Source organism: Crinia signifera, chromosome 2 (assembly GCF_055691185.1).
Source record: "Crinia signifera chromosome 2, ASM5569118v1, whole genome shotgun sequence".
Classification (NCBI taxonomy): domain Eukaryota; kingdom Metazoa; phylum Chordata; class Amphibia; order Anura; family Myobatrachidae; genus Crinia; species Crinia signifera.
The window spans coordinates 311,383,413-311,409,679 of NC_139218.1; the positions used below are offsets into that span (position 1 = coordinate 311,383,413).

The 26,267-nt window shown below is 42.0% G+C and overlaps 1 protein-coding gene across 13 annotated transcripts in view; it reads right to left on the bottom strand.

The window, feature by feature from the left end:
* ENOX1 (ecto-NOX disulfide-thiol exchanger 1) overlaps positions 1-26,267 on the bottom strand; it is a 478,832-nt gene that overhangs the window by 113,512 nt on the left and 339,053 nt on the right. For all 13 annotated transcript variants that reach the window (XM_083168953.1, XM_083168947.1, XM_083168950.1 and 10 more), the window contains 2 exons: positions 13,808-13,972; positions 4,063-4,269 (listed from right to left, as the gene is read on the bottom strand). In XM_083168953.1, coding sequence (XP_083025079.1) covers positions 4,063-4,269; positions 13,808-13,972 — 372 coding nt within the window. The remainder of the gene's footprint in view (positions 1-4,062; positions 4,270-13,807; positions 13,973-26,267) is intronic.

Genomic DNA, 26,267 nt, shown 5'->3' on the forward strand with positions numbered 1-26,267 from the left:
GGTGAAGTACCGCCAGTGACCGCTAGAGGCCACTTTTACTGACAAATTAATTATTTTATGTGCTAAAAAGAAGTTATAACAGAAACTAAAAGCAACTGAAAGCAATTATTGCAGGGACATTGGTCGGTTTCAAACTTGCTGGATATGGAGAGGGGGAGCTGTGAAGTCAGAGATTGGAGAAGATAAGGACTGGGGATGGGAAGTTTGTGGGCTGAAAATGGTTATACCTCAAAGTGAATATACAGTACATCGCAGAAGCCGACATTTTGATGCGCGTTTATCTAGTAAAGATAAAGATGATAAAGATGTTTTCAAATACATCTTTACTCCAAGTCACATTCTACATAACACATAACACATGAGATCTGTGCGCCAGTTATCTTTTTTTATTGCATCTTATTACATGAAATATGATTTGCAAAACGGGGCAAATAGGACGCACAAGCAGCTTAATTAAAATATGTGGCATGTATATATTCAGCGTGTGACTGCTGCTGTATTCGCATAAGACATTGAACATTAGTGTTTTCAATATCAATTTAACCAGCAGAAGCTCCTTGTGCATTCTTTTTTCTCCATTATGCAGATGTTATTTAATGGAAAAAGTTGCAAAATTGATTTCCATGATTCAACATGTGTGCAAATATGCCATTTTGCCTCAAGCTTTGCTTTCCACACAACATTCACAGCATACAGTACAAATATCATCTTTGCTCTAACAGCATGATAATTAGCAAATCTGGCTCTGATTTAACACATGTATTTTGCAGTGTAAAGTGCTAATTTAAAATTCTATATTTTACCTCAATGTATTGAATGTGTGGAACACGACAATCCGTGTGTAACTTTTTTGGCAGATCTATGAATACCGGTGCTCAATGACAATTTTTGATAGTTTACCAGTAGCATTCATATCTAATTGCATCCCATCAGGCCTGTCTTGTAATCTGGTGGGACTGCCTTGCTATGGAATTCTATCCTTATGTATCCCTCCTATTATCCCTATAGACCAGTGGTTCCCAAAATTTTTTGAATCACGGCACCCTAGAGTATCAGAATTTTTTTCACGGCACCCATAAGCTAAATGTTAGATACCAAAGTACTTCAGAAATAATAAATAAATAAGTTGCGCTTACATGGCATCCTTAGGTCCAGTTATGTGGTGAGGAACATGATTCACTTCTGTTTATCCACATATTTTATAATTGGAAGTCACAAACTGATTTTCCTTATTACATTGACCATATATAATTTGAATTTGCCCCGGACCACCAACCCAGGGCACCCCTGCAAGTGCTCCGCGGCACCCCTGGGAGCCACGGCACACAGTTTGGGAACCACTGCTATAGACGGTAAGCTTGCGAGCTAGGCCCTCCTACCTCCATGTCTTTTTTTTTTATCTACCCAGTTTGTTTAATCACTGTTGTTTCCAATTGCAAAGTGCAACTGCATATGCTGCACTACAGTATATAAGATACTGTAAATACAAAAAATAAAATAATTTAACATTTTTGATTTATTGCAATTTAACAACATCGCACTGCCAGTTATCCAGGTAACTTTCATATTAAAAAAGGACTAAAAACAGCCATGCAAGCACAGAGGAAATTTATGTGACCCATATATTTGGTGACTCATACGTCTTCCTAATCTTTTTCTTTAATTATTAAAGTGTGTGCCTGCCAGCCACTTTATTATTTTGTTAAACACGGTCTTAAGCTTGTAACTAAATGACACAAAAATAAGAATATTGGTCATGATTCAAGCAGAAGCGTTAAACATGGCAAAAATATATTATTCAAACTATATAAAACAGGATTTCGGAATTTCAGAGACACTTGCTGGGCAATGACCAGTAATTCATTAATCAAGCAAAAAAGGAAAACAGAAGAAAAAAACAAGCTGTGTATGAAACCAGGACATTACAATTGTAAAATAATGCTACTGTTTGTTATGAGTTGTTATTATTATTATTATTATTATACATGGGGGAATGTGCCGAATTGAACACGAAGAGCTAGTCAATTATGCTATATAACGTAAATAACATGCAATAACCCATTAAATGTTGGAACCTATGGGTTTCCCTGATTGTTAAACCCCAATGATGCATTTACCGCAGAGGTGCTGGCCAAATTCACTAACCTGGCCGATTGTTGGAGTTTGCGTATGTGCGAATATGTTCTAACCCCCGAAGAGAACGACTTTGGCGAGTTTTACAATCGCTGTGGCGTTCGCTCCAGGATGATTGGACAGGGGACGGCCAAACAATTCATGGGCATGCCCACAAACACGGTGGGCCGCCCATAGAAATGTTGGGTGTGCCCATGCTGACGATGGCATGTCCATGTCATCTCCGCCCAGAATAAAAGTAAGTCTAGCCTAACTTTTATTAGCGAAGGGAAGAAAAATCATTCGATGGTAAGTGACCATCAAATTTTTCTTCCATGTGGCCTCATGTGAGCCGATGTGTATGCAAAGACATCCGCTTGCATGCTAGTGAGGGGATTCTGTTGGTGCTTATCTGCTTGCTAGGATGCAAATATATGCAGCCTAGTGAGCAGGTCTGAATCAGGCACCTAACAGAATAGGTCTGAGCTGTCAATCAGCTGCGCACCTTGAATATGCCCCTTAGAGACTGCTTGCTGCCTCGTCCTGGTGTGTTTATGATCAATGTTTAAATGGCCAATTATTTTAATAGCAAAACACAGGGTGAATAAACCAATAGGTGCAAAACACTTTTCAAGTTTCTTTTCTCCATCAGGAGTGCACTGTGATTATAAAATCATAACACAATTACTTTATCTACTTATTATACTTTACTATATAATTACTAAAGCATCCTAGAGTATATTATTTAATAATGTTGCTCATACACATGGATGGCATTGAATGTATAACAACAAAGTGCTATATACCGCAAAGACATGCCTGGATTTGTGGGAAGGTCAGTGGTAGATTTATACTGCTCTGTACATACATCATTGTCTCCCTACCCATTCTGTCACATGCAGTATGCACTCCTACCCCTTATAACCCCCACTATGCCTTTGACCCTTATTTCCACCAGAATGTGCTTTCATTGCCGCATATGCACTACCTAATTTCCCCTTGTTACATATACTACTCCATTCAAACATCAATCACTAAGTTCCCATATTTTCAAAACAGCTCTATTACCACCTCTTGCAGTGTCCAGTGGAGGAGGAGTCTTTACACAACAACTTCTTCATGTGGGAGAAGTCCTTGAAGAGCTCCAATGGCTCCCACTGTTGATATCACTGATAATTTGAACTGGCATTGTGAAGAAAAACCATGAGCAGAGCCGGCTCCTGACCTCTCCCCCACCAGACACTGTCCCACATGTAGAGGGGCTAATGAGAGAATGTAGCACCCCCAAAGCCACCCAAGCAGAGCAAAAGCAGCGTGGGTGTGAGGAGTGGGACAAAACTAGGACTGCCATCAACATAGAGGATCATTGCTGAACAATACGGGCGATGTTACATGAGAGGACTGATGTCAGCAGCACAGTCATCTAACACCATACCGGTCATATCGGATATGCGAGTTGATGGTTTCATCAAACGAAAATAAATAATCCAGAAACTTTCTGGGTCATGGTTCTCAAGCTCTAAATAAAAGTCATGCTCAGATTTTACATAGTAACGTAACCACCTGAAAGGACTCCTCTTGTGCTGAATATACTCTACAGATTACAATTCTTATTCCAGAGTCCTGGTTATTGCACCAAATATTTAATTTGATCGCTCAAACCCCCGACTGGCGGCTCCCAGCAGAAACGTGTCCGCCGATTGCATACGTGCCCCAACAAAGCAACAACTGAATTAATCCATCGGGCGCCCACTAGTAACAGATGCCGGGGAAAATAAGTGAATGGCCCCCTTAGATTGATATTGCAGTATAATATGTTGAGTAAAAGTTAGCATAGTGACCGAGGCATAAATAAAATGAGGCAAGTTCATTAAAAGGGCAAAACTGAATGTATGAGGGAAATAAAAATGACAGTAAATGGGGCATTGCTGGAATTAGAATGTACTGTACCAGATAGGTAAATGGCTTTATCAACCATGAACTCTTCTGCAAATCGAATGTGACAGAAATTCTTCTTGCTTTTGCGAATTGCTGTAATATCTCCGCATTGCTCGAAGAGCTCTTGAATAATCTCCTCTGTGGCATTTTCGGGTAATCCTCCAACAAATACAGTTTTACAGCCTGGAGGACGTTCTCTTGTAGAAGGTGGAGGCAAGTCTATAGCAAATGAAGAAAGAAAAATAGGACATTAAATATTAAGATTTTTTTTTATAACACAAATGCTGACAGGGCCAATATATTTCAAAAGCAAGTTCCCTTATGTAAAAGAACATCTGCAAATATACCTGTAAAGCTATCCAAACCTTAACTGGGATATACACAACAATGCATTTATATTTCTTCTGCTGCTAAATACGAGTTATTGTTATCAAACATTATTTTTTCAGGGAAACAGACCATTACTACATGGTGTGTACACACAGGGCCGGCTCTACCATTAGGCAGCTGCCTAGGGCACTGGGATCTGGGGGGGGGGGGGGGGGCGCAACCAAGTCTACAAATCTAAAAATCAAGGGTGTCTATGAGGAACTTTGTTGTACCTAATGCAGGTTGGCGGCTGTGGAACTTCTAAGACCTCACCTCCATACGTTCCCTTGAGACATTGCTGCCCCCTCCTCCTTGTACTCTGTTGTAGGTGGCAAAGGGGAGGGTGGACAGGGCCTCCAGGGAAAGCAGGGGACTTGCTTCCACAGGTTTTTTTTAACCTTTCAATACCGTACAGCACAATTCAAAGCCAGATAGACCGGGCTGCACAGATCTGTACTATATAGTCAAAATCACATGCATGTCTTTTGGCTTGCTGCGCGATTCAATCACAAACCTCCTCTCCGCCAACTGCACCTTTCCCAGCCACTGTATTTGCTGCTTCTACCCCATTCACCCCAATCTATAAAATATAATAATAATAATACTTCACCCAGAGAGTTCTAAGGTCATTAGAACTGTTCCTGCTCTGTGATCTCAACAGCCTCCCTAATGACAGGAGCTGCCAACACAAGTTAGACACAAAAAGGAAGATGTGTCCTTGCTCTGTGTCTAGAAGTGAGAATGCCAAAGGAAAATACCTTGCACAGAGACACTCAAAATCATGAGTGAAAACCTTTTCCAGGTAGCAGAAGAGGAAGGAGGTTCAGTTTAGACATAAAGGTGGTCATGGTTGTCCGCAACGGAATGTCTTGACATTTCTACAATAACCAATTAATATTTCATGCCTCCAAGTTCCACTGTCTTTGTTATTTACAAATGTACGACATGTCTGGTAGCTGCACAGTACACTAACTATAGCATCATTAATCTGCAATTGTTATTTCAGTGCATTATGGAAGGTAACCTATTGACCACTGTCATTAACGGGCAGTTACTGATGGTAAGAGGGAATCCCCTATTGGCCAGGAGATCTCTATCTGTGACAGTGAAGGGTATAGCCCGTAAAGGCAGGCGTCTGATCATAATCACAAAAAAAATTCAGGAGCTTAAAAAAAAAAAAATCCCGATTTATTTGAAATTTTCCTAGGGGGTTATTTAATTAAACCCCATTTTCTCTATCCGAAAAAAATTGTCACAAAATCACATAGGATCCATCTATGTATTTTAATGGCCGCAATCAGGGATGTTCAATTGTGCCACATAACTCTAAAGCTAGGTACAAACTAAATGATGAGCAATGTCAATGATTTCCTAGGAACTCCCTAACAAATTCACACAGTGCAATCTTACAAATGAATAAACTATATATATTGTACATATTGTAGTTTGGTAATTTTGACGTTAACAATATATCCGGTATAACCGGTAAATGCAGGCAGTGCAAACACAATCAGGGCCGTTTCTACAGGCGGACAAGCCGTGCAGCAGCCCGGGGCGCCGCACGGCTTGTCCACCTGTTACACAGCCGGGGCGCCCGGCTGTGTTGGGGAAGAACAGTCTGTATCAGTGACGCTGTCCCGTGCGGCGCGCACCCACCCCTCATCAGCGGCAAGGTTCACCAATCAGGAAGCCAGTTCCTGATGATCATCACTACACTACCTCTCATCTAACTGATGCTGCCAGGGCTAGACGTCACATTCCAGCTAGTGACCAGCCCCGGCGCGAAAGTCGCTATCCCTGTGCTGCTGGTGTTTGGGAGTCTGAGCTGCATGCAAAAGACCATCTCCGGGAGCCAGGCTGCCGCTGCTGTGACTCACTCAGAGGAACAGTCGGAGAGGAGCCTGTCAACCAGAGATGGTCTTTTGCACACAGCTCGGTCTCCCACATAGTGACAGCATTAATGGCCAGCGGCACAACATGAGAGGAGCAGTTGGAGACCCGGCACTGATGAGGTGGACCTCCCCATATGCTGGAGGTACTGTACATAATTATATCTGCCCTGCTCTCTGTCTCCTTTCCTCCCTCCCCAGACCCTTTCTCACTCCTCCCTCCACCTTCTCTCTTTTTCTCCCCCACCTCACCATGTATCTTCTCTCTGACTGTCTCTCCTGCTCCCTTCCCACCTGCCTCTCACCTCACCTTTTTCTATCTCCATCCCTCTTTCTCTCCTGCTCTTCCCCTCCACACACACTTCCATCCCCTTCCCCTGCGTCTAATCACTCTCTTTCTCCTGTCTGAGGGGTATTGTAGTGACGATTGGGAAGGGGGGGGGGGGGGCAGTTAAGATTTTGCTATGGGGCCCAGAAGTTGCTAGTTACGCCCCTGGATAGTGAGTTGTGCTGCTGGCACTTTGGGGGAATGTGTGGCACTGTGGGGGCATATTTGGCACTGTGGGGGCATATCTGTGGCACTGGGGACATATCTATGGCACTAGGGGCATATTTGGCACTGTGGGGGCATATGTGTGTCACTGTATGGGCATATGTGTGTCACTATGGGGGCATATGTGTGTCACTGGGGGCATATGTGTGTCACTGTGGGGGCATATCTGGCACTGGGGACATATCTGTGGCACTGTGGGGGCATATGTGTGGCACTGTGGTGGCACTGTGGGGGCATATATATATGTGGCACTGTGGGGGCATATATATGTGGCACTGTGGGGGCATATATATGTGGCACTGTGGGGGCATAGCTGTCACTGTGGGGGCATATATGTGTGGCACTGTGGGGGCATATGTGTGGCACTGTGGGGGCATATGTGTGGCACTGTGGGGGCATATTAGTAAACGGCATGAGTTGTGCGGCAGCGGCGTGTGGGGCATAATGTGTAATAGGCATTACGGTGTGTAGAGTATTGTGTAATTGTCATCACGGTGTGCGACATAATGTGTAATTGTCATCACGGTGTGCGACATAATGTGAAATTATAATCACGGTGTGCGACAATGTGTAATTGTCATCACTGTGTGCGGCATCATGTGTAATTGGCATCACGGATAAATAGTGTATAATGATTTAAGTAGCCTGTCATTGTTTGGCCTTGATCTGTGAGGCGTACTAGGTCACTGTGTGGCCTTTACATTTTTATGTCACTGTGTGGCCTTCAGCCGGCCAACTAAAGTGCGGGAGGACAATGACAATTCCTGCGGTAACCAATGTCTGGACATGCAGGTTGCAAAGGTGAGATGTAAGGTAATTGTTTTCCTGCTAGACCACGCCCTTGTATTAAGCCACACCCCTTCTAAAAATAAACCACGCCCCTATTTCGGCACACGCACCTCCGGCGCGTGCAATTCATTCTATGTCATGTTAACTTTTTTTTTTGGGGGGGGGGGGGGGGCGCAATTTTATTCCTTTGCCCTGGGAGCTAAATTGTCTAGAAACGGCCCTGTACACAATGCACGATGTGCTAAAACTGGTTACCGAGATCCTCAGACTGAGCATTATGTAGGGTCGAGCAAAAGACGTGACAAATGACTCACAGGAACAAGCAATAGTGCTTACCCTGAAACCAGCAGAAGCCATTTTGTTCTTCAGCAGCCATAATTGTTCTTTTGTTGATTGTTAATTTAATTAAAATTCCACAAGTAGAGCAGTTAAGAACGTACTGTGAGAAAATAGGTTGCCATACTCAGTATACTCTGTAGATTAAAATACTGAGGCCTTTGTTTATTATAGGCTGACAACTATGATTCTCAAATTCTACCTGGTTGCTTGGAATTTGTTTGGTTTTATACAATGTCTGCTAGAATGCTTTTAATGTATGAATAACCACAATAAAATCAGAACAGCTTTGAACCTTCAGCTGCACACTTTTTTTGTTCTCATGTGTGGTACTTAATTGTGTTTATGTGAATTCTCTGTGTTACAGAATCCTTATCTAAAGCTGTGTACACACTGGGGCGATAGGGGCTGAAATCGCTGGAAATATTTAATATATATATATATATATATATATATATTTAAAAATTTATCAGTCCTGTCCAGTCTCCTGGTCTGCTCCACAGAACTCTGCAGATTCAGTATTCCGGGCCAGTCTCTGGTCAATCTCCGGTCAGTTACACAGTATCCTGCAATTTCATCCTCTTCTCCCATGCATTCTCTTCTGTTGTGTACTAGCCAGTCTCCTCTGGCTTCCTGACACTCATACCACCAAGTGACATCACCAACCAGTACTCCTAGATACTGTCTTTTCCAGTGTCCATGGATCAAGTACTCCTGAATCCTCGGATCCAGCCTAATTGCCTAGAAGGTATTACTAGTCCTTTCAGTTTAATTATTATATTGCCCAGGAGGCATTTCCTGATTTTCTTCAGCTTATTTTACTATATTGCTAAAGAGGCATTTCTCAGCTGATTTGCTAAGAGACATTCTTTATTGCTCTCATCAAGAGACATCTCATTTGATTTTTTAGCACCCACGATGTATCGTATCCGATCCGTAGGCATGTGCCACCCGCCTATAGCATCCTCCCTACCCTGTGCCTCAAAGACCCCCCCCAGCTCTCGGGAGTTCTTGCGATTTTTTGCATGTAAAATATGCTAAATCGCATGCAAAACCACCCGGGGGGAGCTGTCGAGGAAGTTGAAGGCAATTCAGGTCAGACTTGCCCCTCAGACAAGTCGGACCTGTGTTTGGGGGCCTATAATTAATATGACAATCTGTGGCTCAATTTACTGGAGTCAATTTGTTCTGAATTCATTTGTTTTCTTTAAATGTTTTTACTTTTGGCTACAATTTCTTTTTTATTATTCTAGTTAAAAGCACGGCAAAATGATGGCTTCTGCAATGTACTTTCACTTTGAGCTGTGAATGTTTTTACTTTCACTTTTGAGCTGGGATAATTTTTAGCCCACAAACTCTCCACCTCATCCCCCCAGTAGCTATATAGGTACTTGTGTAGATTCACGGCGGACGGCTACGCTACGTTGTCAGCGTAAACGGCTCAGTTAAACGAAAGGAGGCAGCACTGGGAGCAGGGAGGTGGGTGTTGTGGTTTATACTTACCCTTCTCCTGGCAGTGATCCTCGATCACTCCCCGGTGGCAGCGACGGTCACTCACCGGCGGCAGCGTTTAGTCCCCCTCCTCCAGCATTCGTGGTGGACACAGTAAGTCACATGGTTTCCGTGCTCCCCCAGCGGCACTATGCTAATTGCGTACGGCATCCGCAGCAAATGCCGGAGGAGGGGGACTGAACGCTGCCGCCGGGGAGTGACCGTGGATCACAGTAGGATTCAGCGGGATGGCGGTGCCCGTGGATTACAGCCTGGAGTCAGCGGGGATCAACGGAGGAGGGTAAGTATAGACCAGCCATTTCACCCCCACTACCCACGTCATACCCACAGTATCCACTTTGGCGCAGAGTTGATTTCATAAAGTGTGGCGAGCGCAGCGTGACCCGCAAGGGGACACGTATCCGTGTGCGCTCGCCACGCTTCGGGCTTGGTGGCTTGCCACACTTTATAAAATCACCTCCACGCCGACGTGGATACTGGGGGTATGACGTGGGTAGTGGGGATATTAAGCATTGTGTAGTTTCAGGGTTCCAGACCCACTTACGTAGTTTACGTAGCCATAGTGCTGTATTGGTATTCTCAATACACCACTACGTAAACTACGTAACTGCAGCCGTGAAACTACACAAGTACAGCTATATGCTCCAATCTCTGTCTTCACAGCTCCCTTTCTCCATATCCAGCAAGTTTAAAACAGACCAGTGTCCCTGCAAATATTGCTTTCACTGTCTGCTAGAACATATTTTAGCACACAAAGGAGTAATTTGGTCCATCAAGTGACCTCTAGTGGGCAGTGGCGATACTTCACCTCACAGAGGTGAGGAGTAGTTTTATATATTACATTATTATGTTAATATTGATTGCATCAAATACAAGATAGAAACAAAAGAACTCGTCATAGGGTCAAAACCCCCCCCCCCAAAAAAAATGGACACTTATTTCTTGCTGCCAAACTATAGAATACAAACTTCTCCATAAGATATAATGTCATGAAAGAAGACAATTTTGCCTGGGCAGAATGGCTTCCATCATTTGATGCAATTCCTTCCATAATACGGAGAACTTTATACAATGCAGCAGTTGCTACACAGACTTTTGTTGGGAGGAACATTTATCATGTCATCTGTAAATATTTGCTACATAAACACACAGAAACTGGTGTAATTTTATTCCAGTTCAACTACACTGAGAGACATCAAAGGTAAAAAAAAGAAAAACAGCAGAAAACACAAAGCTCTGACATTATGATGAAAAACTCTGCTGGTTATCGCTGCTGTCTTGTTCTAGATAAAACAACAGAATGGCAGAGGAGAGAAAAGCACAACTAACAGCAGGCATACACTAACTTAGCTGTGATGCTGAAAGCATACACCATTATTTCCATTTCATTTAGGCCATTGGTCTATAGTTGAAAAACCTTTATTATATAAGTATTTAATATACAAGTATTTAAGTATATGCATTTATTAGTGTCAGAATACAAACTTTTTACACCCATGCGGGTGCTTACTTTGGTTTGTTTTCCATTTGTTTTGCAGTTACACAATGCGTAACATAAAACTATCCATACACTTTTGTAGTTTCAGATTATGAAAGCCGTACAGACACTAAATATCTGGATTCTTTTACAGAACAAACATAAAAATGATGCACTGATGCTGTTAAACATGAACTTGTGAAACAAAATATTTTCCTACCACAGATAGGAACCGGTAACGACAGTTCTGTGGGTGACATGGCTGCATAGAGGGAGGAATGTTTTTGCAATGTATTCTGCAGCCTACTGAATGCTGAAAGTTATCAAATAATATTTACATTCTAATTGCTGCATCAAGTACAAAAATGACACGTATGATAGAGTTGTGTCCTTAAATATCATTTCTGCAAGTCACACCAAACAGCCCCCCTAGGCACGCCTAGTCCTGTGAGACTCTGCTCGTGTTGGGCATTTTCTGCAACAAAATAAAAGCTATAAAAACTAGCGTCAGGCATCTCACGCTGCATGGGGTACCAAGTTTTTTGTACATAACTCAGTTTATCCTCTATGTAATGCACTACTCAATTTTTAACATAGTCCCCATGCGCTTTTTTACTTTTTTGTCTGGGTAGATGTGAATAAATAATCAATGGTATGTACAGATGGAGCCCTCCTCATGTAGTCCTTTAATAGGATTAAGTGAGTAATAGAATTACTCTGCTTTATCCCCTACTGTATTGTTCTCTGTATTGTAGCTGAGAACAATAGGATAGCCATGGTGAGCCAAGACCTAAGGAAGATAGTTGAGAGGGGCTCCAACTGTAGTACAGCATTGTATGTGCCATGTAGTTATAGAAGCATCCTCAGTGTTATTCTCATCATCTAGTTTATAATTTTTTTTAAAAACAAAGCTCCACCATTTTACACAGCGCAGTGCAGGGAATATTCAATATCAAATTATAGTTGTACTGCCAAGTCAGGCTGAGCACATGACAGGAAGTGAGGGACACAATGTACAGTAATAGCTGATGCGTCAAGAGAGGAAGTGTGGAAGTGCTTTTATATCACAGACTGCTAGCTTTAGGCAGTTTTAAGAATATAACCGATTTGAAAACTGAAAATATAGGTATTTATTCCCAATAGACACTGTAAAGTGCAAATCAATGAAAATGTAATTTAGTAAATAAAAATGAATGACATGATCTCGGTCTGTCTTTACATGTCTCCTGCCATTGTATTGCTCCACACACTGTTTGTAATATACAGCTGCAGGGAAGATCATAGGCATTACAGCAGGCCAACAATGCATAAACCTGTGTCTGACTATCCACCAGGGACTGAGCAGTTTGACCTTTACTCAATATCAGGACATATTCAGGATTTACTTCATATTTCCATTATTTATTACTGTATATTTCACTTCGATAGGCAGGTACTTACCAGCTGATTTACAAGTAGATGAATATATATATATATATATATATATATATATATATATATATATATATATATACACATACACACACACACACACACACACACACAATTTGTTATATTATACAATCCCCATTATATAAATTCAGGAATGCATTTCTTAGCATTTTCAATAGGGAATAAAAGGGTTACACTATTTCATGAATACTTAAACTTGATGCATTTGAGTGGGGCCTAAATCACCCTGAGAAAAGCAAAGACTGCATCAATGAATATTAAACTGGAGCCATGGAGCTCAGGCTGAAGAAAGACCATCTTGGATCAGTCAGACTGTGACGAATGGAGTCAGCTGGCAGGACTGCATATCATGTAGCCGGTGCAGGAAGAGCGCAGAGACAATGAAGGAGTGAAATAATTTTATCTCACTCTGCCCAAGGGAAAAAATAGATTCTAGGCTCTTAGGGCAGGATTCATTGCACTCACATTTTATAAATAATGCATTCATATATATAAGCTGTCAGAGTGCATAAAAAAAATAATAAAATAACATAAGAGGCATTAAGGAATGCTTTCAGTTTATCTATACGACATTCATACTCTCAATTTAGAGATTAAACTTAATTGTGTAACTACAGCGCTAAAATGAAGAAAAATAACAATGCAAGAGATTTAAAAAAACAAAAACACAACAGCTACTGTAAAGTGGGAAACAGTTTAGAGGAGAATGTTGAAGGTGAGGACTCGCCACCATTACGACACACACATAATATCTGTATACATGCGGACACTGAATTATTGAATATATTGATGCAGATATTTAGATTTGTACAAGGAAGTTGGAATTGGCAGCAGGATCCATTTCTGTAAGATCTGGCATTTCTAGCAGCTGTTCTCGGACATTTCCATTTACCTTTCCTAGGGGAGCGTCAAAACAATCTTTTCCCTAGGCCATAACTGCAAAGGGACCTACAGAGAAAATGTGGTCCTGGTCATGCCAGGATTTCTGGAGAAGCCATATAGTGTGTCAAATTTACAGTTAAAACTACATTTCATGCAGAAAGGTTGTTATGGCCTTTGTCCCAAATCCGCTCTCCAACACTGGTGCTTCTGGCTTCTAAATGCATGTGGATAAGTAACAGCATAATGGAATTCCATTTTGCCAGGATGTCAAGGTGTTCTGCTGCGTTATTTTTGTTGTAAACAGATAATAATGTTACAGTGCACAGTATTATTGTTTGCAAGCAGAGAGAACTGGAAGGTATTCACAGTCACAATGTGCTCTACTGGAAGTAATGGCTACATCCTGCTGCTTTATGACATGACCAACATTTGTAGCCAATTTACCGAGCATTGCATATGGTTAGCATGTATAATCTGTAGGACTGGGTTGGTACTCACTGGGATTAGGAGGAAATAGGGTGCAGCTTTTGCAGTGGATGATTTCTTTCACAATAGGCAGCTGTGGAGGTGGTAATAGGCCCATCCCCGCCATCATTGGATTGATTGGAGTTATGCCAGTCATCATACTTAGGCTTGGATCAAACCCCGGTACACAGATTGAATCTGCAGAAACATGAAAGACAATTTACCTCACAAAACAGAAAAAAAAAATTGGATGTGTCGGCAGAGAACATTACATACTCTGTGGGAAAAGCACAGACCTCCCTGTGCGTGATAAGCCATTTATACAATGGGGGAAGAACAGATTGTAAACACTGCATGCAGGGAAATCAAAGGGGATGCTGTGTAATTAAAAACCATAACAAAATGAAAACATTGCCACAGAGGTTTGGAACCGAACAGTAAGAATACCATCAGCTTCTTAACACCAGTTGTTTGAATTGGCACAGGTCTCTGACTCTGACTGTGGGATTGATTTCCTACTGATAGCTGACTTCTCAGATTGTCTCAATATTTTACACAAAAAACAGCTCCATTACCTTGAATGCCGTTATAGGGAAGACAATTAAAACACTCGGGTGCTTCTTAACCCGTTGTCTCCCAACTTACAGGTGTCAAGCTCCCTGGACAGAGGAGGGCGTGAGACATGTTCCGGGTTATTGTAGGATATGCACGTGGAAGTGACCACTCACAGTATCTAATTCAATCATGCTAAACCAAGAAGCGGTCTTTAGTGGGCAGTTGTCAGATCTAAACAACAGATCAGGTCTAAATAATTTTTTCTTACTCTGCCCAAGGGACAAAAGAACAGATTTTCAGGCTCTCTCTTTTCCAGGTGTTGGAAATGATTATTAGAGCCCTCCTGGGGAGGAACACAATAATTGTATTTCCAGAGAGAAATCAAATACAAATGCGGTGTGTAAATATTCTATGCAACACAGAATAATGGTCCTCATTCTGGTTGACTCGCAAAGAAGGGGTTTTTCGATGCTTTGCAAGCCAACTAACCCTCCCTCCTGCGGCCTGTCGATTGTCCCCGCAGCCTTGCGAATGGATGTTTTGCATTAACATCCATTCGCAGCCTTGTAAAACCATTTGATGGTCGCCAAACATCGAATGATTTCAGAACGCACGCTAAACTCTCTGGTGACTTAGATTAGCGGTGCCCTGCTTCGTGAACAGTGTGGACAGCTGAGTTCCGGTGACGTCAGCTGCCTGCCCACGGAAGGCAGGAAGCTGCTCCCGTTCGCAACCAGTGTTTTCATAGGTGCACACAGGAAACGCTGGGCCATTCGCATGTGGTTGCCCCCTGCTGCAAGTGTCTCAGAGACCATGCAAGTCTCCGAGGGCGCCCACAGATAAGACCCGCACATGCGTAACATTGAATGCCGTTTTGAATTGTACATGCGTAACATTGGATGCCATTGTGAATTCGCAACGTAGCGTCCCAACCAGAATTAGGGCCAATATATTTATTTCGACTGCAATAATAGCACAATACATACATAGCCAGGTCGCCCCATGTGTATGGGGCTTTAAAGTAAAATGGACCAGAGATTGTCAGTTACACATTGCTATCACAAAGTATGAGATTCAGTGGTGTAGCAATGCCATTGCAGTCCAAGCGGTGGCTCGAGGGAGCCAGCACTGCGCATGTGCCTGTTTTATACAGTTCTGCTGAGAAGATCCCTCCCGTACAGACTGGTGCTAGAGGTCAGAAAGAGCAGCGCGTATAGCTATACATGGAAGTGTTGGATTCCGGAGCTCTGGGACGCCTATGAGCACTAAACCTCTGGCAAAGAGCATGTAATCCCTGGCAAATAATGTATGGGTATGGGTGGTATGGGTATGGGTGGTGTGGGGGGGGGGGGGGGCGCAGAAACTTTTTTGACAGGGAGCACAAAATCTCGAGTTACACAACTTATTACATCATTATACAGGAGACTACTCTGTCAACTACTATAGATAAAATGTAAGTGCTAATGACAATTTTTTGGTGTGTATAACCTTACAATTTGATCCTGATTCGTTCAGCATTGAATCCCAGGACAAGTAAAAACGCAGGCATTCAATTATTACTATATAGTACAGATCGGTACTTATGTAGTATCTGGGCTGCCGATTTTCTGATTGTATGCCTTACCTTCAGGCATACAATCAGATGCGATGCGACGCGATTTTCGGCAAAATCGCATCCGGCTCGGGCTCGGTGGCTCGCCACAGGTTAATATCCAACTCCATGCCCACTTGGATAGTGGGCAAAGGAAAAGGACCCCTTTTTCCCATTGAATTATATGTTAAATGGACTCAGACCATTTTAACATTGAATCCTATGGAAAAATCGGGACCATCGCATCGCATACGATTTGGTCGCATGCGATGCGATGCTACCGATCCGACCCGATTTCTAAATCGGATGCCCAGATACTACATAAGTACCTACAGATCTGTACTATATAGTTATTGCTGCACTATTTGGCTATTCGATTTGTGCTGAACAGGAGCGTGCATCGGCATTGAATTGGGATCAAAAGGTTAAAAACATGTTCGATCTCCATTCGATGTCTATGCGATCCGGATTCAATTTTGAGTATATAGTCAAAATCGAATGGCAAATTCTACCTTATGTACATACCGTAAGGGTTTAAAATACATATATTCAATGTGGACATCTGACTGGTTGCGATGGGCAATAACCACATTTGCAGTAGTTTTAATAAATGCATAGCAATAGTTATATATCTATCTATGTAGTGCTGTTGGCAGGTAGTTCTATGATAAAAACAGATCACATATAAATGTTCAAGCTATTCAGAATAATCAAGGTGCGATTTAGGTGTCAGTAACTTGAGGTCCTTACGGAGGCTTCACCACTGACAGTAATATTGTACTTTATATAAAGTCATAAATAAATTATATGCTAGAAGAAGAGAGGTGTTTGATGTAGCAAATGTGTTAAATAATGTGGTACCTCATAGGTCTGCTGAATGGTATTTGAGGTTTACTAATCTCCTTTGAGTTAAAGGTGCTACCAAGAAGGAGGTGTGGCATCTCAGATAGGAGGTTGCTGGAAACGGTTGTTAGGGACACTGAGGTACGAGACAGTCAATAATGTAATGTGACAATCAATGACTCAGAAGCTAAGCCCTGTGGGACACCAGTGATAATGGTACACTTTCAAAATCTGATTTGTTAATTGCTGCCCTCTCACAATTTTACAATTTAGCTCTCAGGGTCTGGTCGTCAGCTTTATTTATGAAAATTTCTTACCAGCTTATAAAACACGCGTTAAGTGCTGCTGCAAATTCCATTTGATGAATATGTCCCCTGGACGCAGACATTTAGCTATATCTACAGGCAAATAAATTATTAACTGCGGTACAAATGTCTTCTCCTACTAGACCATGTTTTGTTCTCTATCCAGTTTAACCCGATTTTACATACCCTGAATGTACAATTTTGCCTCTTCCACGACGTAGCTCCATGCAGTTCAACTTCAACTAATTTCCCCCAAGCTCTCAGGGTAATGATTATTAGTATCACTATAGTACTCGATTGTGTAAAAGGCAGCATTCTGCAGCAGTAAAGGCCTTGATGTATACCAGACCTCTTCACCTTGCATGACAGCATGACTGTAACAATTAGGAGCACTCAACACGGTTATACTATGGGAATGCCACTGAGCATAAACTTATGAAAATTAAGCATTAAAATGAAACCAGTAAAACACATCTTCTTTGTAATACATTGATAATAAAATGATTTACCTTCTTTCTGGATTACTTCATTTTGGTACTGCATGATTGGGAGAAGGGAGGACTACTGTGTTATGGATTCTATAAACACCTGCCTGCTCACAAATACTGCAGAGCTCATCTGGATTCCCGAGAGAGTAGAGAACCCTTTTGGATCTGCTCACTTCCCTAGAGACCAGACGCTTGATGATGACGGCACCATGGCTCTAGCCCATTTGCAGTGCAATGAGGCAAATAGCGGGATTGTAGAGTGACGTGTGGAACAGTGATAATCCTATCCCACCCACCTGCCTCTCCCAAGTGAGGCCTCGCCCACTGGTATTTACTGGGGAAAAAGTCACCAAATACGGTTTTAGCACAAAACTTATAGGAGCGTGGCAATGCAGATATTACAATAAATGGGTGCCGGACGGCTCCCCGACAGTCGGGATTCCGCCAGTCAGTACGCCGACGTCGTAATCCCGACTGCTCCCTCGTGGGGGTCCACAACCCCCATAGAGGGAGAATAAAATAGGTGGCGAGCGCTCCCCACGCTGTGCAGTCGGGATTCCGACGTCAGAGTACTGACTGTTGGAATCCCGACTGTCGGGGTATTATACCACACCCCAATAAATAGCCCATGACATTTTTCTTTCAGCAAAACAAAAGCCAAATTGTCAAGTTCCATTAGTCATTTAATGCAGTAAAGTAAACTGAGAAATTGGTGGACAAGGCTCCCTTAATATACACTGATAGATGAGGAGATAGATGAAACAGAAGGGAGTTAAAAAAAAAAAGAGAAATGGTGGTAATAAGAATTCAGGGCAAAGGATGAGTTGTAGCTATTAGCAAATGTTTTGCTTCCAGTTCAGTATGTTGGCAAGACCAGACATGGCAGAGAATGTTCACAGGACTCCTCTTTGCTGCTGATTTAGGAGATGTAGATGATGAGCAGGATGTGTGTGTGTGTGTGTGTGTGTGTGTGATCGCAGCTAAAGGGCTCCAGTTCTGGCACACACAGGAAAATCCAAAGTGCAGAAGTGAAAATTGGAGCAATGAACTCTGCTAGGGAATTATTAGGCCACGGAAAGCTGGGCTTCTACAGACTCCCTGGGGAGAACACTTTCTGCAATCACAGCTGGTAACACAGATATGCTGGCAAAGTCCAAGGTTAATGATAAAACACAGGCCATTCCCAGCTGCATAGCATCTCCATAAAAGCAAAAATAGTACAGACAAGCTGGACCACTTCTCAGTAGCCAGATATGAAAAATACAACATGTCCAGAGTAATATGTTAAATTCTACAAAGGATTCTGAAGACAGCAGTACAGTAATAACCATTGGTTTCAGAACAAAGCTACTGGATATTCTGTTGCTCTATTGATTGAACTAATATAGTTATATGTTGCATATGTTAATAGTTATATGCTGCGCATACATTTTCAGCCTGTCAAAATATTGAAACATCGGTTCCATAATAACAGCAGCACCCGTGGCTATGTGCGGCCGAACAGTACAACACCGGAGCAGCATTTGCCTTCTATTATATAGGATAAACCCTGTTTAATACGCAGATTCCATCTTTATAATTCTCTATGGGGACGAAACATGAAGCAAATTAACAAGCTCTGAAAAGATGGTGTTAAATTGTTATATCTATAGGGAAGGATGACTGGGTGGGAAGGGGTCTTCTAACCCCTGCATGGTAGGTCTAATGCTCCTCGTTTTGCTGCCATTTTTTAGCCCTGTAAGTACAGTGATCAGTATCGCAATCATTTTGAAAAGCTGTCGGGTCAGCAATGAGATTATGGGGGTTATTCTTGTTGATTTGGTCCACCAAACCCTGACCAGCGAATGCTGGGCTGTCCGCCCCCCTTGCAGCATGTGTTCCCATGCACAGGGTGCGAGTAGATGTTTAGCATAAACTTCCATGCAAATCAATATGAATAACCAACGATATTTATGGGGGAAAATTAGTGGAAATGATTAGATATTCCCCAATCACAATTACATATCAGATTTTTGCTTTGCATCAGACATCAGATGCAGAAATAAAGTTGGGGGAAATTACTACCTGTATCTGTGCAGAGGGAAAAGCTGATCTTGATTAAACAGCAGCAGAATACCAGGCACTGAACAATGTATTTGTACATTTAAATGTAGGGATACTTTAGAATGTGCTACTACTAGGACCTTACATAGAACAAAATCAGATCCATCCATCTCTATGGTCAGAGTCATAAGTGCTGCAGGGAGCATAAATTAATCAGCATCGCATTCAGCTGATCTAAGCATAAGGTGTCAAGTGTCAAGATCTATGAACATGGGCCTTTACTGGTCAGAGATACAGTAATCCACTGTTCTGATCAGGGCTGTGGAGTCTGAGTTGGAGTCTGAGTCAATTTCCAGTACCTGGGGTCGGAGTCGGCAAACAATGCACCGACTCCGACTCTGAAAATTATAATTAATGACTTCTCTACTGTAAGAATAAAGACCAATGCATGCAGTGCCTCACGTAACCGCAAAACGAACACGTTAAGTGACCGTGAAAAAGCATGCTTTTCATGTGCTTCACTATATGGCACGCAACGCACAATTCGGAGCACCAATACTTATAAATGTATTCCCCCTTGTAGTTTACAACTTATTTCCAACGTTCAATAAGGTTTTTAATACCTCGTTGGCAGAAATCACCTGGTGTAGACTCTAAAAATTCATTCAACCAAGCTCTCCCACCATACGCACAACATCTTTTTGCGCGGATGAAGATCTTGTTTCATGCGCGGGGTCGTTTGTTTACCTTGGCTAAGCCATTCCTTACGCTGGTTCATATTGATGTACAGGCACCATTTTTCGTTGCCAGTAACGATTCGGTAAAGAAATCGTTCCTTGTGTCCATGAATTGAACAGTGACGAGCAAGCAAACCAGCGGAGATTGTGGCTCATTGATTTTTGATGTCGTCACAAAGCATGCGGAACTCATGCTCCACACTTCTGAACCTTTCCTTTTGTTCCCAAAACAACCAAATAATGTGGTTTTTATCTTTGAACTGGTAAAGTTCCTGTTCCTGATGTTTATGCCTACTGCTACTATCCAGCCATTTAATAAAAAAATTAATAAAACTTTGTTTTCATTGTGTTTGTCCTTTGCTTAAACCAGGCATGTCCAACGTTGGCCCTCCAGATGTTGTGAAACTACACATCCCAGCATGCTTTGCCACAGTTTTGCTATTAGAGAATGCTAAAACTATTGCAAAGCATGCTGGGATGTGTAGTTTCAAAACATCTGGAGGGCCAATGTTGGACATGCCTGGCTTAAACTGATCAATACAGTAGACTGTTGGCTTCCCAGCCTCTAGTTTCTGTAGTAATAATATGTATGTTGCCTTTCTTTCCTTCAAGGAATGTATCAAATACATTCGCATATTAATACAGAGGAGTCGGAGTCGAGGAGTCAGCATCAGGAGTACGAGGAGTCGGAGTCGGGGTCGGATGGTTCTGATAATGTTCATGAAGTACTTAGCTGTTTTACTAATAAATGGTAGGCAGAATAATGGAACGGGTTCAAAACGCAAGTAAGGAAAAAATCAATAGTACTATATCAATAGTACTAAAAGCCCTAATAGCCCCCAGTCTTAAAACTGAATGTGAAATTATACATAAACATGGGTTTAATGATTGTTACGGTTTTGCTGTGGTTAGCTTGTAGTAAAGAGTAAACCTTATTAATATGAACCTCAAGTATTACAAGATGGGAGTAGGTACTGATGTGTGAGAGGCACTGCTATTAAGTACCTGTAACCTTTGTATTGTGAGACGCAACCTACACTAGAAGTAGATACCTTTGTAACCTTTGTGCTGTGAGATGCAACTTACACAAGTAATACTATAGGTACAGGTGACACAACCTACACAAGCAGTAGGTACAGTAAATGTGACCCCTGTCCTCTGAGACACACACTGGCAGTAGGTATGTGTGACCTCTGTCCTGTGAGACACACACTGGCAGTAGGTACATGTGACCTTTGTGCTGTGAGACACAACCTACACAAGCAGTAGGTACAGTAAATGTGACCTCTGTCCTGTGAGACACACTAGCAGTAGGTACATGTGACCTCTGTCCTGTGGGACACACACTGGCAGTAGGTACATGTGACCTTTGTGCTGTGAGACACAACCTACACTAGCAGTGGGTACATGTGACCTCTGTTCTGTGAGACACACACTGGCAGTAGTTACTTGTGATCTCTGTGCTTTTAGAGGACACTGAACCAATAATTGAACACATTGGACATATCCATTGTAAACTGCTCAGCAGGTCTTTCCGGGAAATGGTTATTGTGATTGTTTTTATTTTTATATACCGCGGAAAAGCTTGGCATGAATCTACTGTATGTCATCTTTCATTGTGTAGCACTCTAATTAGTGCTGACCCAATGCTGGCTGAGGCACAGTCAATGGTTTTCTGTAAATAAAAAACATTATATTATTTTCGTTAAGGCGAAAAACACAGGATTTGCAAAGCGCTTTGGGTTCCGTATTGATGCAGTACAGTATTGCAAAAAGCTTGATACAGTACATGCATGCTATCCAAGGAGATAGTAGAGAGGGTAAGTTACTGAATTGATAGAGGATAAGTGTGCCGCATCGGGCATGTAGCTCACCCAACAGGATGGCGACCCGTGGTAGCGCATGGTCTCGGTACACACTGAGCGATGTGGCCAATATAACGTTCTGATTACTATACGATTATTCACCTGGTGTGTTCCCTGCTTTAGTGAAGCCTAACTAACATTCTGACTTTTGATATGGAAAATATTGACATTATGGGGGTGATTCTAATGGACTGGCTAAGAAATCGATGCTTAGTGAGCCAGGTATTTTTATGGTACTTGTGTAGATTTACGGTGGCACTGCCCGCGGATTGCATCGTATGCAAATCGCATGATTACTTGACGTGTATTACTTGATGTGTATTTCGCGTCAGCTCGCCACGCTTCGGGCTAGTTTTCCGCGTTTGTTCACCGTGCTTCGGGCTCGGTGGCTCGCTGCGCTTACCACACTTTATAAAATCAACTCCATGCCGACGTGGATAGTGGGGGTATGAACAGGTCGAAAGGACACGTACCGCATCTGCTTGCCACACTTCGGGCTGACGTGGATAGTGGGGGTGTGCTAAATCGCATCGCATGCAAAACACATGCGATATGCATACGATGAGATCCGCGGGCAGTGCCGCCGTGAAACTACACAAGTACCATTTTTTTTTATTTACAGTTTCTTATATAGCAGAATACTGTATTCTGTTGCACTATACAATAGGAAACAGTAATAAAACGAACTGGGTAGTAATAAACCATCATAGAGGTAGGAGGGCCCTGCTCGCAAGCTTACAATCTATAGGGTTAATAGGAGGGATACATAAGAATAGGATTCAATAGCATGGCAGTCCCATGCCATTAGATATGAATGCTACTGGAGGTTATGTGGGGGTTTTGAAATATGATAAGCTTGCCTGAAGGGGAGTTTTCAGGGAACACTTGAAAGTTTAGAGCAGGCATTCCCAACCACGGTCCTCAAGGCACACCAACAGTGCAGGTTTTAGTGATATCCAGGCTTCAGCACAGATGGTTTAATCAGAATCCCTCAGATACTAATTAAGTCACCTGTGCTCAAGCCTGGATATCTAAAAAAAACGGCAATTTTGGTGTGCCTTGAGGACCGTGGTTGGGAATGCCTGGTTTAGAGGCTAGTGTAGAGTCTTGGGGGGGGTATTCAATCCCGGGTGATGACTGACGATCTGTTCAGACAGCCGTGACCCTGGCCCGTTATTATTTTGCTCAACAGCATATAGGCAGGTGGGATTCAATGTCCCGCTTTGCGATCGTCAAAAAGGGTGCGTATCTGCGTAAACGGACTTGGATTGGAGAGATTCAGCCGTGAATGCGTCAATTAAACGGCCGTGATCGACAAAATGGGCCCTGCAGCTTTCAAAGTCGGGCCCATTCTGTCAATCTGCCTCTTCAAAGCTGTTATACAAGACAGCATTGAATAGGCGCCTGCCGCTATTTCCTCGATCGGAAATAGCGGCAGGGATTGAATATCCCCCTTAATGTGCGCGGCAGGGCATTCCATAAAGTGGGTGCTGCCCGAAGAAAGTCCTGCAATTGTGAATTGGACACTACTGCCTGTATTGCATCAACAAAGAAATTACAAAATGATATGGATGATAAAACTAGAGCTCCATTTTACAGATAGATAAAGCAGCAGCCAGGGTCACTTTGGCACGTCTGATCCTAAATGCTGCTTGAGTTTTACTTGGAAATCCCCACCACCTTGCTTTCTAACAACATAAATCAAATATACAGTCCCAAAATCAGATTGGTTTCGTACATTGCCAGAAAGACTGTAATACATTTTTTTGGAATCACTCAGCCGCCTATCTGTGAAAAATGACTGCTGAGTACAATGAACCTTTACAGCCCTCGACTGACAGAAGAAGACATTTACCAAAGCCAAAAATACAAAGTCTTTGAGAAATAGACTGTATAATATAATTACAATATAAATAATAAGGCAGGCAGATCTCATTTCCAAAGCCAAGTTACTTCACTTCTAGTTGTTTCTTTTAAATCTTATAAATATTATTATTATTTTTCAATTTATACCGAGAATGGGTTCATCTAGGGTCACACAGAGACTTGGTCCTGCCTCAGTGAGGGCACGCCTTGGTCATGTCCTTTTTTTCAACTCTTTTCATTCCTAAAAAAAATTCTAAATACACAGGTTTCTTCTGAATCTATGTTAAAATTCTTCAGAATTAGAAATAAAGTATAAAAAAAATCATTTGATATACTGTAGGCATCTATTTTTACCCATGCCGGCTCATTCAATCATCCATAGCAACTGAAATGATACACTAATTAACACAATTAAATCAATGGGAAAGTGCAAACAAACAACTTAATGGTGGAGATTGCTAGTTATGAAAACAGACAAGGTACTTTGTTTGCCGCATTTGCTGCTGTACACATATATTCTGCCTATTTGTGATGTGCATGACAGCTCTTTGATCTCCTCCCCACTTTCTCTGAAGTCTGCGGTTTCAAGGGGGCCGGTGAGTTACTAAGACTGCTCTTTTCACACAAAATCTGCTATGACATTTAAGTTCTATTTTACAGATGGTTTCAAACACAATTACTTGTCTTTTTAGAATCAATTCTGGTTTCTAAAACAGCGTATCTTTCCATTATGAATGAATGTGATATTCTGAAGCGACAGCATCAAATGAGAGGGCAAACAGAGGGATGAAGGAAGGTATTACAAGTTCTTTTCATGAATTGCAAATTAATAATCTCCATATATATATTCTATTCTCAGTTGTCCCCTGTCTCCTTTCTGCGCACACATTAAGGGAGAGGGACCCAGGTAAAATACTTCATAATAACGTTCTCTTTACACACTGGCTTGATGATAGAACTAGTGTCTCTTTGGATAATACTCTCAGAGAAAGAGCTCATTATAACATTCGTGCAGTTTTATAACCTTCCTGGATGAGACCGGGAGAATGTCTGGAACTTTGTTAAATGCTAAATTTACAAAGTTGAAGATGAAAGAGTGGCATGACTTTATCCCAACACAAATGGCATAATGATGACTTCTAAATATCTTTCATAAGTTGCCAAACTTTACTTTCTTCGTTTACTATAGCATTTACTATAACCTGATTAGCACTTATAATAAAGGATCCAGCTAATTAATTTGCTTTTGAAGTTAGAAGTACTAACGAGTAGATGTAAATGTCTTTCAAATTAAATTCATTGCTGCTTGTTAGACATGCCGTAAATTGGGGCTGGCATTAGTACATTCCCTGGCACCAGGTCACCCCTGACAAGCTCTATAGTGAAATTTGCATCAGTATGAATTCCTCAGATCAGTGACAGGGTTCCAGGTGGCCCTAGGGTATTTCCCAAGACAACCAGCAATTGCTCTTCATTAGAGTCTCAGGTTATTCAGGACAACCCCACTGAAAAGAGTGGAAATATACTTAGAGAATCCCTTCTTATTTAGAATCATGGTATGAGGTTCAGGGCACTGTTCCTACATGTAAGTAGCGATAAACAGTAGTAGACGCATTTTCAGCAAAAAATAAAAGGCGCTAAGAGAGTTGTGAAGTATCGGTCAGCTTACATGCACTAGGCATTCCCCACTGCATGGCGTATTGGGGCTAGAGGTATGACAACACTTCTGTAGTGAACACAAAAGGCTCCAAATAATACTGACCTAAGTCCATGTAATTTTGGTAATGACATCCAGCAATAAAAGGATCAATGTAACAGCAGCTGTAGTTTCCATGACTTGTTTTGACATTTCCTAGCAGTGATTCTTATATTAAATACTGTATATTTGAACACTAAACCTTTTTTTATACGATACTATAACAGATATTTACCTTCCCAGCAGAAAACGGGCTTGTGAATTGACACATGTAGGAACCAATTTAGTGACACTCCAAAACATCAATCTCACAAGGGTCAAAGTAAGAAGTAGTATGGGGAAAGGTTCAGGCTGATAAAACTTATAGGAAACCAGAATAATGGGGATAAGAAGCATGTTAGATAAACAGAGAGGCAACTAACGCAGTATGGGCCTTATTCTGATCGGTGCGGCCCGATCAGAATATGCGGCCGCAACCGTGCAGGCGAATCCCCGCCTTCCATA